The sequence below is a fragment of the Leopardus geoffroyi genome, chromosome D1, assembly GCF_018350155.1.
Source record: "Leopardus geoffroyi isolate Oge1 chromosome D1, O.geoffroyi_Oge1_pat1.0, whole genome shotgun sequence".
In the NCBI taxonomy this organism is placed as follows: Eukaryota; Metazoa; Chordata; class Mammalia; order Carnivora; family Felidae; genus Leopardus; species Leopardus geoffroyi.
This window is the reverse complement of record NC_059329.1, coordinates 30,448,383-30,465,127: the sequence shown is the minus strand read 5'-3', so window position 1 is coordinate 30,465,127 and position 16,745 is coordinate 30,448,383. Positions and strand designations below refer to the sequence as shown.

The following is a 16,745-nucleotide window of genomic DNA, read 5'->3' as shown; positions in this document are numbered from 1 at the left end:
ATTCTCAGATAGGTGAGGAGGGGAGGAATTTTATGCATGAAGAGGCAGCCTTTTTTAAGACAAGGGGAAAAAAAAAACACTTTTATTGCTCAAAGTAGAGATTTACTAATGATGAGCAACAATGACCTGCACTGGGGGTGGTAGTGTGTGTACGTGTGTGTGTGGGGGGGGGGGGGGGGAGAAGATTCTCTGACACTCCTTCAGCTGAGCCAATGACTCATTCTAAATTGGAGTGACTTTTGGAGGTCATTTTAGTCATCCCCCTGCCTTCAGGCCGGATGGAGCTTAACTTAACAATATCATGTTTGGGTGGAAGGGGGTGCGTTGCTGAGGGAAGAATGTCCGTGTGTGGAAAGGAGTGGCGCGGGGCGGGGGATATTGTGTGACCTCTTTGAAAAGATCTCCAGTGAAGGACGTTCCCTAGCTTTCCCAGGCTGCCCTGCCCGTTCCTGGGTTTCCCCATCATTGAATCAGCATGGTCCTCTAGGGAACTGCTTTTTGCTGGTTGGAAACCGGATGTTGGGTTCCCTGGGTGGGCGGGGGCGACGTCCCTTCTGACATTTCTGGGGTAATTGAGATTCCCAGGGTCCCGTTAGCAAGCCCAAGAAGCTACCATTCCCTTCACCAGGAACTTGCCATGCAGTGTGAGCAGAGAACAGAACAGAGCAGAGACGCTACAACGCCTTCTCCCTGGCAATGCGCATGATTCTGCGGCTCTGTGCTCGCCACACTTCAACGCACCTTGAAATGGGCTCGTCTCTTTCGCGCCACGACGGACAGAGTTTCGAGCCAATCGGCCCCCAGGCTTGCGAGCAGTGTCCAATGGGAGGGCGGCGGGGGCGGTCCCGGAGGCCCGGCCCTGGTAGGCTTCACTGTGGAGCTGGCTGCGCTCTGCCGGGGCTAGTAGTGCAGGTGCCGCTGCGCCGGGGGCCGGGGAGGCTGCGCGCCGAGCCAAGCGTAGCCGGGGAGGGATGGAGAGCGGGCCGGCGGGGCTGCAGGAGCACCGGCGTGGGGCGTAGGCGGGCGCGAGCGGGCGTGAGCAGGCGCTCGGGCGCGAGAAGTGTGCGGGCGCAGGAGCACTTTGCGATAGGATGAGGCTCTTGGCTGGCGCGCGGTAGTACTATGATTTGGTATGTGGCCACTTTGATAGCAAGTGTGATCAGCACCCGAGGTCTTGCGGCTCAAGGTGAGTTGAAGTGCAGCGCCCCTCCTCTGGCCATCCGCGGCGTCAGCCCTTTCTTCTTCGTTTCGGGCTCCCCGGCCCCGCTGAGCGCTGCGCCTTTCCGCGGGCGAGGCTCTGGTTCGGTTGAGGAGCGCTCCGGAGCACTGCGGGGAAGCGCTGTGGGCCGCGGGCCGGAGGGGCCGGGTGGGAAGGGGCCCGAATCCAAGGGCTGCCTGGCACTCGGGAAAAGATCTTGGGATCCGGGTCGACTTTGTCCACCTTCGGCCTCAGGGTTTCATACCGGCGTGCCGAGCCAGGTGCTCTTTGCCGGAGCAGCCGCCTTCTCTAGCGCTGGGGAGTCGGCGGCTTTCCTAACTCTGGCTGCCGGGTAGTTTGTGGGTGTTTGGGTAGGCTGCAGCACGCACGAGCCCCGCGCAGCGCCACCGCTCCACAGTCCAGCCTTGGGACTCTCGGCACCCACGGCTAGCTAGCTAAAGGGACTGGTTTTTCGACCCTGTGGGCGCCCCAACTCCAACTCGCATCCCTTCTGATCACACATCCTGGCAGCTAGGGGTTGGATTCCCCTTGCGGGGCTGGGGGCGCAGGCAGCCCCGAAAGAGAAGAGCAGGTTAAACGAGGGAGTCTCTTGGCCGGCTCAGAGGAGTGTCCGCTTTTGCCTAGCCCTGCCAGGCGCCCGCGCCTGTCTTAGCCTCACCTGGGCCCTGGCCAGGCAAAAGTTCCCTAAGAGCGGGCCCCAGGCGTGCGGACTCCACGTCGCCCTCACCGGCTGCGAGGCAGAGCTGGCTGGGTGTGAGGGTGGCGGGGTAGGGGTCCCCACTGCCTTATCTCGGAGCGGAGGGAGGTTTCTCTTTTTCTGGTTTCCCTGTCTGAGCTGGGGAAGAGACGAGGGGAAGCCAGCGACTCGGTTGATGCGTGCGTGAGCGCGCGCGCTTTTGCTTTGGAGACGGGCAAAGCGACCTACAAGCCTCTGGGTGGCACCCCAGGCTCTCGGCCCTTGTATGGAAGTAGGAGCGGAGCCCGGAGGGTGCGAGGACTCTGAGCTCACCGTTTTCACCATGCAGACACGACCCAGCTGCGGGCAAGTTCACAAAGCTGGGAGGAGAGGAGAGCGGGGAGAAAACCCGTCGGTGGGTGGAAGTCAGCAGGGAGGACCCGGCAAAGAGAGAACCCGCTCCCAGCCGCGCTAGGGTAGAGGGGGTTCGCTGGAGGCGCCTTTTACAGACAGGGTCCTCTCTTGTCTGAGGGTGTGTAGGGGGAGAAAGGAATGATTTGAGAAAGTTTCTAGAATGGAATGTCTTCCATGCTATTGGAGGAGGGGAGTGAGTCTGAAAACCGAACCAGAGGAAGGTGAAGGGAGGGTAATTTTGTTAAATGGTACGTTGCCTTGGATGGTTTAAAAACTCCATTTGTCAGGTGGGAAAACTGAGGCCAGGGAAATTCAAAAGCTTATGAAATGGGGTAGGTGTGAGATCGGTCGAGTTGTGTGTGAGAAATTGTTCTTAGCTTCAGCCTCCTCCTTTCCCCTATTTCCTTGTAGTCTTCCAATGCCCTCGTCCTCCTCCCCTCCATTTTTTGGTACGTTCCTGCTATGGGACTGTCGCTGAAAGCACCAAAAGGAGCTGCTGGGATCTTTGAATAAAAAAGAGACACTGAAAGGAGGCTCTGAAATAGCTTCTAAACTGGAGAAGTCAGGGTGAGGGGAATGGACTTTGTGCAAGTTTAAGCACAGAATAAAGGCAAATGGCAGCAACACACAGAATGGCTAGACAGAAGGAAGGACTTCCAAACAACATTGAAGGTTATTGGGCATGAAGGTTATACCCTCTTTCTGGGTGTGGAGAGGTCCTTCTGTCTGGGATGGCTTGACATGCACCCTTGAGCCTGCCACCTCTGTTGGTCTTGGAGTCCTTTTAGCTTAAAAAGCCAATATATATGGTAGTTGAGGACCTAGGTATAGAGTCACATGATCTGGTTTCATATCTTGGCTCTGCCACTTGCTGGCCTTGTGACCTTGGATAAGTTGCTCAACCTTTTAAATGTCACTTGCCTCAATGGAAAAATTGGATTAGCAGTATGAGCTTGCAGGGTTTTTTGGTGAACATTAGTGCTGTAAAGAAATGAATGACTACCTGTTATATAGTAATTGCTCAATAAATGTGAATATTATTATTATTATTATTATTACATTCAGTATCTCTGGAGTTCCAGGCCCCTTCTCAGTTTCTTTCCCTTGGACCATTCAGGGCATTGGGAGCTGGAAGTGTGTTGAGGGAAGTTCAGAAGACTGCCTCTGTAGGAATCAAGTACCCTTTCACAGGCTGACCTTGCCTGGGCAGAACCCCTTTTTCCTCTGAATCCCAGGGAGGTATGCAGAGGGTGTGCAGACCTCACGACTACTTGGAAATTCTTTGAAAGATCTGCAAAACTCAGAGTTTGTCAGTGGCCAGAGAGGCTTGTGGGAAGGATGCAGGGAGCCCAGGAGCCAAGCAGGTCCTAGCATCACAGACTCTGGGGGGAGGGGGAGGGGATCTGTGTGGCAGGGTTTTGGCTCATATGGGAAATACCAGTCACTGTTCAAAAGCTGGCTCTGTGTGACAGCTCAGCTCTTGTCTGACTGGCAGAGGTGACTTCTGAGGAGATTTCTGACAGGGAGGGACTTTCAGATGCCACCTTTAGGGTTTGGCCGAAGTAGGGGCTGCTTTAGCAGAGGGGTAAAAGGGAATGGGCCCCTAAGCCAGTGTCGGGTTGGGACAGTTAGGGATGGGCTTCCCATCTGACTTTGATCATGTGTGTCTGGGAGGTGATTGAGGTCAGTGGAGAGGTTGGGGAGGGTAGGGAGAAGATAGGCATCTGGAATCTGGAAGATGGCGATTGAAGCCTCAACATCCTGGACTGAGGAAACTTGGGGCAGGACCTTGGGCCGTGCCTAGATGACTCTGGACCTCCCATAGGGGAGAAGAAGTCTGGACCTTTATTCCCAAGGCTGCCTCCTCCTGTCAACCACAGATTCTGTGGTTGGACTATCCCTGACTACAGCGTCCCCAAATAAAGTGGGGTTCTGACTCAGATCCTACTGGTAGAGTGCCTGGCCTTAACTCTCCCTTCTCCCCTTTGCTGATGAAGATGAGAGGGAGGAAATTTAGACCAGGAGGCTGCTAGCAAGACCCCATGGGCAGTCCATCAGCAAAGGACTCTGCTCAGCAAGTAGCCAAGTGGTGTGTGTGTGTGTGTGTGTGTGTGTGTGTGCGCGCCTGTGTGTGTGCATCCCTCGCACACTCGCCAGAGACAGGGGTGTGTCTGGCAGCACACACCCTGGGAGAAGCTGAGGAAGGGATGTGTTGGAAAGGGCATGGCAAAGGGGCAGTGGGAAGAATCAGCTTTCAGCTCTTGACCTGAGGCCCAACATGTGCCAGACTTGGAGTAGGCAGGTCCCAGAGCTCAGTGGTTTCATGTTTGTGGCTCTGAGACAGAAAGCTGGGATCTGGTTACCCAAGGAGCAGAGGCTGCCTAGCTGGGGAGATGCTGAAACTCAGCATCTCTCTGCTCCTCCCTCTTTCCTGGCTCCTGGCACTGCTCTTCTGATGCCTGCGTTTTCTCTCCCCTCTGCCCACCCCAGCCAGGGCGCGGCTCTCAGAGCCTGGCCTGCTGCTCTCTCTTCTCCCTTGGCCCTGTCTTTCTCAGGCCTGCTGGCTGCTTTCTTCTCTCTCCCAGCCTTCCTGTGTGCTGGCAGGGGGAGGGAAGTGAAGGCCGGGAGATATGTTCTATACAGGGCTAGGCCTGAGATTTAACGCACTTTTCTTCCCCTTGAAAGTCTCCTCTCTTCCTAGACACATCCTGTGACCTTCTCAGGCTGGGGCCCAGGGTTTCAGGGGGGCAGTTTTCTTCTGTCTGCTCCCTAGCATTGGTTAAGCAGCTTGTGTGAAGAGTGGATCTGAATTATGAAAATAGCTGTAATTGGTGTGAGCTGTCTGGAGATGTGTGCACATGCCTCTATGTGTGTGCATGTTTACATGTGTGTGTATGTATACATGCCTGTGCTTTTATGTGTGTGCATGTGTGTGCACACACCTGTGTGTGTGTGTGCACTTGAGTGTTTGCATGCATGTGTATAGAATGCAGGATGACAGGGGGACAGTTAGGCTCCAGGCACGAGGTGGGGAGTCACTCCCCTCCAAGTGCTATAGTTGGCAGCCAGACTGTACTCAGAGCAGATGCCTTACTTTCCTTATCCCCCTGCTCTGTACCTGAGTCTAGACAGCCCAGAAGTTTCCAAAGTTGGAGGCTTAGCCCAGGGACTGGATTGAAGGATGTCTGATGTCCCTGAGAGAAAGCCTAAATGGGGGACAAACCCAGACAGAGCTCCAGGGGACAAAAAATGGGCCTGTCTTGCTACAGTGGGCTCTGGCATCAGTTGCCTGTTAACCCAGTGCACTCTAGATAGAGTAGAGAAGGGGCTGGGTCCCTGGGGAGATGGGAGAGGGTGCTGGGACTGCAGAGGCAGCTTGTAGCCTGGCCCCCTCAGGGGCACTGCCCACGGGTGCCAGCGCGATCTGCCCGAGGCAGCTGACCTATTTTTCTTAGGAATCTTCCTGCTTTTCTGTTCTCTCTTGCGTGAATAAGCAGGAGACTGGTAAGCAGAGACAGGGCCTCTGTAAGGGTTTTGGAGAACAATTCCATGTGAGCCAAAGCTTTGAGGGAAGTGCCAACCAGCTTAACTGTCCTTCTGAGAAGAGAAGGGACTGGGATATTCCCCTCTGCCTGTCATTGTATCTCCAGCCCCTCCTCCCGTCCACATTTCCCCTTACCTCCCTCCTGGTCACAGGCACCCACCAGGAAGGTCTGTGGCAGACAGCTTGCACACAGGCCTGCCTTCACAAATTGTATAAGGTGAGCCATTGTCCTCATTTTCTGGCTTCAGAGTAGGGAATGCTGACACCTTACTGTAAGTAAATATGGAGCTTCAATTTCCCCCTTTCTTTCTTATCTTGTCTTCCTTGAGGAGAGGAGGGTGGCCTAGTGGCAGGCAGAGCTCATGGTGCCCTCACCTGGCTGGGCTGGCCTGCCTGTTTTCTCTGGAACACATGTGTGCACATGGCCACGTGTGAGTGTGCAGGGTGCAGGCCTCCACCCAGGTGGCAGGGGTGGGGTGTGGCTTTGCCTTTCTGCTGAGGAGCCATTAAAGGAGCAGAGTGGAGGTTGAATTACTGACTGCTTCCTGTCAGTGGCTCATGGGGAAAAGGCTTTTGGAAATACAATCTAGCTGAGAGCAAATTAAGGTTGCTAATAGCATCACTGCCTCATGGGCTTCGAGGGGAGCCCAGCCAAGAGGGTTAGGAAGGAGTCACCTACAGGAGGAAGGAGGCCTGCAGTTCCTGCCCCTCCCTCCTCCATGCCTTGCTGTTTGGAAGATGGGAGGGTTTGCTGGCTAGGGCTGGTCTGGGCTCACCTGACCTCTGACTTCCCACCCTGAGAGGTTTAATGGGGAGTGGGGGCCAGAAGGGCTGGGAGGACACTGATGGAGACCATGGAAGGTAGGGACATTTCTGAGAACCTGCTTAGGCTGGGTGTGGGGGCTCTTGATGGAGACAGAATGATGGCCAGATGACTTCTAGCCCACCTGCCTTCTGGAAAGAACAAGGACATGACCAGAAGTTTTGGACACAGGCCTCTTGTCTATCTCATATTTGTAGAGTGTTCTTTGCTTTGGGCAATAGGGATTCTGTTCTCTGCTTTCCTCATGCCATCCCTCTGGGTGTGTACCTCTGTGGGAGGCTCCTTGGGAGCCTGAGTCCCCTGCTTCCTGGAATCTCCTGGAGCCTTCTGGCTTGTTGGGGAGGAGCGATTGGGGGACTATTGGGGGCTGTGCCTTTTTTGGACTAGCAGGGATTATTTTTAGGCTGGCAGATGGAGGTGGCGGTGGCTGTCGCTGGTATTATTAGACAACAGGCCTGTGGTTTGGGAGTCTGGTGCCCAGAGGATGAGGGGGCTGGGAACAAAGGGGGGGGGGAGGAGGGGGTGGAGGAGCAGGAGGAAGAAGGGGAGGAGGAGGAAGCAGCAGCAGCGGCTCCAGTAAGGATTTGTACTCATGAATGAAGGAGGCTGGTCCTCACTTGGTGGTCTTCCCTTATGGTAGCCACTGCCGGACGTAGCCAGAGGTGCTGAGTAGTGCTGAGCCCAGAGCCAGCCAGAGAGCACGAGCTGCATTCTGAAACAGACCCACCTTGTCATCCTTTTCTGGTCCTGGGCTGCATGGGTCTGGCTATCGGAACCTAAGCAGAATGTGTAGTGGAGAAGGTCTGCCCTCTGACTCAGGGAGGAAAGTGTCTGGGATGTCTGGGATGCAATGTGGGAGAGGCTGTGGTGCCTGGCCTGTGGTTGGTCAGGATATTGTCAATGAGTGTGGGCAAAGAGGAGGAGGAGACACAGCAGCTGGAGCTTGACTCCCCTACTTGTACCTGAGTGACTTGGCTGAGCCAGGTAGCCTCCCAGTTTGCTCATTTGTGAAAATGAGCTGGTAGTATTTCTATCAGGTGGGCATTGTGAGCATTAAGTGAAATTTGTGTTACACACCAGGCACAGAGCCTGGTATGTGGTAGGTATTTAGAGGAAGTTTGGTTGCTTGACAGCTGAAGCTCTCCCTGCCCTGGCTCCTAGAACTTCTTAGGCATTTAGTGTTTCTCATTCTCAGGTACCCTTCCTCCCCCAGCCCTGCTCTGGTGGAAGAGCCCCAGGCTGTAAGTGTGGGGCACAAGGGCTGTGCCGGAGCCTGACTCCTCATGGTTCTATGTCCACAGGGGATCCAATGGCAACCTGGACTTGGCTGCCTGCTGGGCACCACCTGGCCTAGAGAGCAGGAGACCTGTACCCTATGGGCTTCCTGAAAGGTCAGCCAGACTGCAGGGGCTACCTCATCTTCCTTTGTTCTCCTGCTTTCTCTACCCTATCCTGGGAAAACAACTCCAAAGTGGGCTGGGCAGAGCCCCAAGATGCAGATTTGCTCAGCTTAGGGTATTGCTGTTTCCTGCCTTCTCTAAAACAGGTATGTGGAATCCAGGGCACCTCATGGGCTCCTACCACCCTCACTCCTGCAGATGCCAGTTTCCCCTCTGAGGTTGTTGCCACACCTCTTTGGGCTGCTGTAGGCTTCTTTGGTGGGGAAGGGGCCTGGGGGTGTCTCTGCCTCTTGCAGCCCCTCCTCACTTCAGGTCACTCTCTATCCTTTCCTTCTCCTCCTCTTGCCCCCTGCCCACTGGCAGTTGCTCCAGTCAATCTGCTGGGGAGAAGCCCACTTGCTTCTTGAACGAATAGCCTCTGCTCTGTCTTCCTGATTCTGGGCTCCTATGAAGGCCTATGTCTTTGGATCCTCTGTGCCCCAGAGTTCTCTTTCTTGCTGTGGGCTGGGCTCTTCCTGTGTCAGGTTTGCACTGTGTCTGTCTCTGTGTCTCTCTCCTTCCTGGTTTCTTGAGTCTCTTTCAAAGTCTTCAATTTGGGTTTGGTGTCCTAGGTGAGAGTTTCTCCTCCATCAAGCACCCCTTCCCTATTTACTGCCACCCTGTTTACTTTTGTTTCTTGCTTTGAGCTTTTCTAGAGAAAGTGTCTTATTCGACATGCTTTGGCTCAGGAAGGATCAGGCTTAGGAAGAAGTGCTTGTAGGTGATGGAGTGAGAGTGTTGTGTGTGTGTGTATGTATGTGTGTTGAGGAGTTGAGGAAGGTGATAAATACTTCAGGGTTCAGAAAACCAAATGGGTTGAACCAAGTGCAGAGGCTGGGCCAGGAGCTCCCACGCCTCTGCTTTCTTCTTGGGAAACTCCATATCTTTCTGCCTTGCTTATCATATTTGGGATGCTTATCTCACTGAGTCCTCTCTCCAGCTGCTTGTCCCTGGTTGAAAGGGTCCTTGTGCAGAGATGAGGGATGGGGCTGACTGGCTTGGGGGTGGGCCTTGGGTTGGGTGCTCAGTCCTGAGCCCAGGGGCTGGCTGGGGGTGGAAGTGGAAACCTGGAGCCAGCCCCAGTGCTGGGGGAGGTGTGAATGAGGCTGCCTCATTGCCAGGAGGTGAGAATGAGGCAGCACTGAGCAGGAGGTACTGTGGGAACCCATTTTGGAGCCAACCTACCTCCTGGCATTGCTCTCCAGAGCGCTCAACCCCAGTAGCCATGGTGCTACAGAGCCGAGCTTCACTGCTAAAAGTGGGCAACCACCTGCTCAGCAGAGCTGGTCATTTTCTTTGCCCCTCTGCCTCTTGCCTTAGGCTCTAGGGGCCAAAGCCCTGGGAAGGGGCCCCCTTCTGTGGACAGCCTCTGTCCTGCACATCGGGTAACTAGGCCCTGGAATACCTCCTTCCTCTTCTCCCAGGCTCCTGTATTTCCTCCTTTAACCTCCTGGAAAGTCTGTGCTATACACACACAGTCACAAACGTATACACACTCACACATGCAGCACCCCCCCCCCCCAACTCATCTTTGTCCGTTTGCTAAGAGCTAGTCACATGCACACAGGCATGTATCCACACATACATCCTTTTGCCAAGAGCAGCCTCATATACACACATTCACATATGCACACACACATTGCTCCCCCTGTTCACACATGGTGCCCATTGTTTGCCCATTCTTTCTGGGTCCAGGATCAGCCTTTGTGCTCCTGGAGGCTAGGAGGCAGGCTCTGTCCTTATTCAGGTGCCTCTGGGGCTGTGGGGGAGGTGCCTGCTGCAGCTGGGCCTTCTTGGAGCTTTCCCTGAGGGGTTGGAATTCAAACCTAGCCTGAAGCAAGGTTGGGGGTGGGGGTATTGGGAAACCTGCTGGGGCCTCTGGCAGGTGAGTGCAACACTCCGCTCTGCTCCAAAAATACTCTGTGATCTTAGCTCTTTCTCTAGAAAACAGTGATGTCACCAGTAGCCAATCAGCTTCTAGAAGGGCTTGCCTCCTCCTCCTTCCGCAACTTAGGGAGGAGAGGGAGAGGGGGATGGGGAGGGAGAGAAGGAGAGACACAGATGAACAGCGAACATGCAGACAGACACAGAAAGACGCAAACACAGAAACATAAGCACATAGAGGTACCTCCACACAGAAAAGCAGGCAGAATCCCTTCTCAGTGCATTGGTGAAAAGAAATCCACATATTTTCCCCAATACACACACACACACACACACACACACACAGACAAACCAAGAAAGACAAGTAGAAGCATCCTCATAGAGGGAGAGCTAAAGAGGAAGAGACAGAGACAGAGAGACTTGAAGATTTGAGATGGAACAGCACAGAGACACATGAAGAAGGAGTAGGAGAGAGACTTCTGTCTCAGAACCGGAAGACAGAATCAGAGAGACAGACACATAGAAAGAGCCAAAGACACAGAGACATGAAGCAAAGAGAGAGATGAGAGAAGGAGACAGGCAGTAGCACACAGGGGTCAGAGATGCAGTAAGAGTCAGATACAGAAGCACCATGACGGGCAGACAGACAGACAAACAGACACGCTGTTCTTCTGGGCATCCTTTCTGTGTTGGGAGGGTCCATCAGCTCTTGGCTTTGCACTGCTAGTAGAGCAGCTGCTGTCCTTGGTGCTGCCTGGAGCGGCCCAGCAGGGACTGGAAGGGGAGGAGAGTTTGGATGGGGAGAGCCGGGGAGGTCTCCTCTGTAATTGTGTTGGGTAGTGTGAGGGAAGCCAGGAAGAAGAGGCTTCTCCAGGCTGTCCCTTTCACTGGGAAGCAAGCTCGACAAGGTGACTTTGTGGGCACGGAGGCTTCATGCGGGAGGGAGCAGTTTCAGGCTGGAGGTGGGGGTGGCATGCCTCCTGTAGGGGCTCATGAACAGGCTGGCCAGTGAGAGAAGCAGTGCCTGAGTTAGCCTGTCCTCTGTGTCCTCCAGCTTGTGGGTGGGGATGGGTCTCTCTCCACTTTGCCCTCCTGCTGCCAAGAGGATAGGTGCACCCTATCCAGCCATATGTTTTATCATCTACTAAAGGTGGGGTGATTTCTCCTTAGCTGGCTGAACTTAGCAGCCCCAGGATCCCTGCTCTGCCCCCAGCATACTGCTATCCTAATGGTGATGTCTTGGGCTTGGAATTTGGAGGGCTGGAGGACCCTTCTGTTCCCCTCTTTGTAGCAGGTGCGGTGGGGCGTGGGAGGGAGGAGCCTGGAGAGGCTAGTCAGGCCTGTGGGGTTTTCCCTCTGGTGTTGCCATGAGCAGCCTCTGCTCAGCTTGTTAGGGATTCCCCTGCTCCTGTATGGAGTACTCTTGTTTTGTGCTGTGAACATCAGGCTGAGCTGGGGGTGGGGCGTAGGAGGAGGCTGGCTCTGCAGCTCCTACCAGGCTCTGGTGGGAAGCATCCTGCACAGGAAGAGATTCCATGTTTACCCTCCACTACAGCAGGCTTCTGTAACCCAGGCTGCAGGTCTCCACAGAGAGGCTGAGGCCCCTTTACTTTCTCAGTAGCCAGACTCCTTAGGACTGTTGGGAGTTCAAAGGAGGAGGATATGGTCATGGATCTGCTCTTTGGGATTGGGGAGGGAAGGTTTGGCATGCAGGACTGAAAAGAACTGCTTCTCTCTCCTCTTCTGCTCCCCTTCCTACCTGTCTCAGGTTCATGGATAGCTGGGGCCCCCAGAGCTGTGGGAGGTATGAGCAGAGAGGGGATTAAGGGTGTTAAAAATGTATTGGGGACCTTCTGGGAAGTGACTGGACTACTTTTCAGGAGGAGGGCTGGGGTGGGCCGCTTGCCTTGGGGAGGAAGTGGGAATGCAGAGGTCCCTAGACATGGGCAAGGGGCTGCCTCTTGGGCTGCTGGGGCAGGATCTCCTTGTCATTTCCCTTTGTGCATCCCAACTTTGCTGACCCATTAGCTGCCCACGGCCTTCGAGAGGAGCCTGAGTTTGTTACTGCGAGAGCCGGTGAGAGCGTGGTCCTGCGATGCGATGTGATTCACCCAGTGACGGGACAGCCCCCACCCTATGTCGTGGAGTGGTTCAAGTTTGGGGTGCCCATCCCTATCTTCATCAAGTTTGGCTACTATCCCCCACATGTGGACCCTGAGTATGCAGGTAAGTTCTGGGCTGCAGGGGGCTGCTTGTTTCCTCTCCTGGTTTTTGCTCTCAGTGGTTATGGTCATGGCACTCTTCCTCCTGCCTTTCTATTGCTTCTTATCTTTCTGACTGGTCTGTTATCTTTTCTCCATAGTCTCTGCCTCTTTCCTCCCATCGTTTGCACTTTAGTAGGTTTTAATTAAGTGGTGGGAAGGAGAGGGAAGAGGAGGTGGTGCAGACACAAAGCATCACTGCACAGCTATGGATGTGTAGGGGCAGAGGCAGGAGTAAGGACAGGGAAGCCTAGAGAGCCCACCATGCAGGGGAGGAGAGCTGGGCAGAAGGGGAGCTCTGTGCAGTAAGAAGCTGAGTCAGAGCCCTGCTGCCCTTGGCCAGGTGTGCTGGTGGCACTGTAGACTTTGTTCTGTCTGCCTTTGCCCACTCCCTCCCTCTAGCTCTGAAGTTGGGGCCTCATCTCATCCATGAGCAGTGGAAGTAAATGTCTGAGGCTGGTCCGGGCAGTGCTGTGGCTGTGGCTTGCACCTGCTGTTTGCCTCCTCTGCTGCTCCAGCCTCTCTCCTTCTGGTCCCCTCGGTGTCTTGCTCTGTGGTTCCACCTGCCAGAAGGGGCCTCACTGTGAGTCACTGCCAGTGCCTGTCTGCCAGCCTGCCAGGGAGGAGAGCATGGGACATGCATGCGTGTAGGAGTGTGTGCACGCGCGTGTGCATATGTGTGCTGGAATTTTAATGGAAGACAGGAAGCTGGCAGGACTTTGAGGTCAGACTTCTGAGGTCTGATTTGTATCTCTCAGAAAGCTTCCATTTATCTCTCTCTCTCACTCTGTTTTTGGCCATTTGATGCTCTGGTTTTTAGGCAGATTGCCAGTGTTGAGACAGGATGAAAACTGAGAAGGTGGTGACATGGCATTGAGGGCTGGGCTGAGGTGGTGGGTGAGGGGAAGGTGGACCCTGAGGGCTGCTTTGTATCCTCATTTTAGACTCCCATTCTGCTTGCTCCTGCTGCAGTTCTTACCATCTCATCACCATGAGTGAGACAAAGATGGCCTCCTAATGGGGAGGAGGATGGAGTTAAGGAGGGTAGCTGGGGGGCCTTTGCTCTGCTTGCCAGCCCTGTCCTCATTCTTGGGCTTATGGGCTCTGGCGTCTTAGCTCTTGGGGACACTGGGTTCTGGCTACATGTGCAGTGTCTCAGGCCTGGGCAGCAGCACCTGGAGGGGACCTCTCCACCCTGGTCCCTGGCCTGCCTTTCCTCTGCTTTACCATAGGGAAGACAGGCAGAGAGATGCTGGTGGTGGGGACCCAGGTGGGAGAAGGATGTCACTCAGCCTGGATTGAGGTTTAGGGCCTGCTCTAGAGTCCCATACCTCACCTTCTTCTATTTGCACCTTTGCTTCCCTCCCTCGCTCCCTCCCTCGCTCCCTCCCACTTTCTTTCTTCAGCTCTGCATCCCCCATGCCTTTCCTTTATCCCAAGAGATCTCCAAAAGAATAGGAGTATTCTGAGGGACTGAGGTTCTTCCCAGGGCCAAACCCAGAGTTACAGTTGCAGCAGGGCTGGGCCAGCCGAGACCAGGAGAGTGGCTCCATGGCAAGGCTGCGTGCCTTTTCCTTTCAGCCTACTGCCTGGGATTGGTGCGAGGTGTTATTTTGGGGTCCTATCTTGGGAAATGGTTTGAAGGTTACAATGGGTCCTCTGCCTTTGGCAGGTGTCACACCGCTAGCCTCACCCTGATGGTCTCCTGGGCTTTTGTCCACTTTCTTCCTGCAGGCCGGGCAAGTCTTCATGATAAAGCATCCCTGCGACTGGAGCAGGTTCGCTCTGAGGACCAGGGCTGGTACGAGTGCAAAGTGCTCATGCTGGACCAACAATATGACACCTTTCACAATGGTAGCTGGGTCCACCTTACCATCAACGGTGTGTATGGGCCTCATTCCTGGGGCTGGGCGGGTGGGGAATGACCCAGAAGACTGCTCTCTGAGGACCTGCTTTAGGCGAAGCCACTATTCCTGCCCCAAATCTCTGCCACAAAGAGGAGCCTCATCAGGGCCGGGCCCCATTGCATTAGTAGCTCTCACCTCCTACGCCCCTTCAGTTGTCTCCCTAGAGCCTTGGGTTAACAGAGGTGCATAGGAGGAGCAGCTCCCTGAGCACGAAGTGGGGTTTGCTGTGGGTGGTGGAGTCAGAGTTCCTCAGAGGGAGGTAGGTAGCTGGTTCTTGGAACCAGGAGGTTTAAGGCTTTGTCGAAGCCCAGTTTATAGCCTCTGGCACCATTTCCCAGCCTTGGGAAGACCCTGCTAGTCCAAATAATGCCTTCTTGCTCTAGTGGGATTTCTGGAGCCCCACCGTAACCATTTTCCTTTTTAGGTTAATATCTTGGTTCCTTGTTAAATATGTTCATTTGAGTGATATGTAATGAGTGTCTGTTGTGTGCCTAGCCTTGCACTAGGGGAAGAGAAATGATGGTGAGCCAACCCAGACATGGTCCCTTCTTGTGCTGGGTTTACTGTCTAAGAAAACGTAAGAATCCTGTGAAGAGTAACCGTTTTAATGGCTATCAGTTATTATAGTTCAATTAAGTTAACTGCTATGTGTTGATGATTTTCAAGTGTTTGGGAAAAGGCAACAAAGCCCTTTGCAGAGGCCCAAGTGACTTAGTTGAGTTCCCAGTGCTGGTGCAGGCTGGGGGCCTGATTCTAAGGCTGTGACCACACCAGGGGTTGGGCCCTCTGCGTGCATTCCACAAGAGAGTCTCTCTTATGTCCCTAGGAGTCCTTACTTGGGAGGAGATACTCTAGAGGAGCCAGGAGAAGCTGGAACTGTGGAGAAAAATCTGGAGAAGTGGCATATATGCTTTGGATGTGCCACACAGAGCTTGGGTCCTTGTGGTTTTGATATCTGTGACTATAGATGCTGTGGTTGGGAGAGAGAAATTGATGTTGTTCCCGGCTTGGAAGTTTCTCATAGTATTGATCTGCTCTGAAGTATGGCTCTCTCTGCCCTACCTTGTGGGGTTGGGTCATTCCTCCCAAGGGGGCCAGGCCATGTTCCTTGGCTTGAGAACCTCTCCAGGGTCCTGAAAGAACAAAGTATTTTAGCCAGGGCACTGTTATCTGAGAAGAGCAGACTTAGCAATGGTGGTCCTAGAACAGTGTTGGTCTAGGCTGCCCAACCCATTAGATATAGTTGGCTCCTGTCAGTCAGTCCCAAGAGACTGACTGGAGGCTTACTTTAAGTCTTGGGTGGGCTGTCCCCACCACATAGCAAGCTTTTGAGTCACCTCCTTTTGATGCCAGCTGTTGTGTGTGCCGAGAATGAAAACTCATCTTAATATTAGCCCAAGCAAAACATAATTAGGAAGGTAAATCTGCCGCGAAAAGCTTCGCTGATTGAACACCGAGCCAAGAGTCCCCACGTTGCTTTCTTTCTCTCTTATGCCCTTTCTAAACTGGGCTGTAATCTCCAAGAACCACCTTGTTTTCCCTTCATGTCCTCCTGGCAGCGCCCACTTCAGTGACCTGAGACATCAGGTGTTCAGTAGGCACTCACGTGACAGGAAGGTAGAATTTAATTGGAGATTGTGTGTTGTATTACATCTCTATATTAGTTTGCACGAGTGGGAATTGGTTCTGTGAGAATTCACAATGACTTAGAGTGGAATAAGCATGGGAGAAGGCCTTGAAAAGGTTTGGTTTATTTCATGCATTCAGTAGCTGTAAGATCCCAGACAACTCTCTGGGCATCAACTCCCTCAGTTACCAAAACCAATGCCTGTTTGCAGAGCTGTTGTGAAGATCAGATGAAATGCTGTGTAAGAAAGTGTCCTGCACAGTGTCTGTGACATTAATTACATGTGGGCCAGATGCTGGCCATTCTCTTTCTCAAGAGAGAAAAAAAGATGAAATCAAATGAAATAGTAGTGGCAGGGAGGTGGTATATAAGAAGGTCCTCAGACTGGAAGATGCAGAGGACTGTAGTAGTTTGAAAGTTCTTGTAAACTCACCAATAATTATCCATTCATAACACATCTTGAGTCTTGGCTTTTAGTATTTACATGAGTAACCTGTATATCCTGGGCCTGGAGATCAGGCTGGAGTGCTTTTTGTAGATTTTGTAAATAAAGGGAAGTAACACACACACACACACACACACACACACACACACACACACATCTTGGATGTTTGCTCTGTGGCAGGCTCTGGGGACACAGCAATGGGCCCAATCCAGACTCAGCTTTAAGGAAACTTCCAGAGGCAGTAAGTCCAGAGAAAATTGCAATATGGGCTTTGGGAGAACAAAGGAGGGAGAACTTCTTTGAGGGAAGGACTCCTGTGCAGAGACCCAACTAGGGAGGAGGAGTTAGCCGGGTGTAGGGGTATTCCATGCAGAGGGAACAGCATGCCCAGATGCCCAGATGGAGAGTCAGTGCATTCATAGAGGTTGTTTATAGAAAGTGTTGGCCAGAAAAGCTAAGAATGTTCCCTCATCTGCTCCAGGGTTTAAACCGGGGCTTTGCCCTTA

The 16,745-nt window shown here is 53.5% G+C and overlaps 1 protein-coding gene across 3 annotated transcripts in view; it reads left to right on the top strand.

Annotated features, from left to right (window-relative positions):
- Window positions 1-622: 622 nt before the first annotated feature.
- IGSF9B (immunoglobulin superfamily member 9B) overlaps window positions 623-16,745 on the top strand; it is a 59,553-nt gene continuing 43,430 nt past the window's right edge. Inside the window, exons 1-3 of one of the 3 annotated variants that reach the window (XM_045483517.1) lie at window positions 623-1,186; window positions 12,028-12,225; window positions 13,995-14,141. In XM_045483517.1, the coding sequence (XP_045339473.1) occupies window positions 1,123-1,186; window positions 12,028-12,225; window positions 13,995-14,141 (409 nt within the window). In that variant the 5' untranslated portion in view covers window positions 623-1,122. The remainder of the gene's footprint in view (window positions 1,187-12,027; window positions 12,226-13,994; window positions 14,142-16,745) is intronic. The other 2 variants (XM_045483515.1, XM_045483516.1) reach the window with 2 other exon arrangements.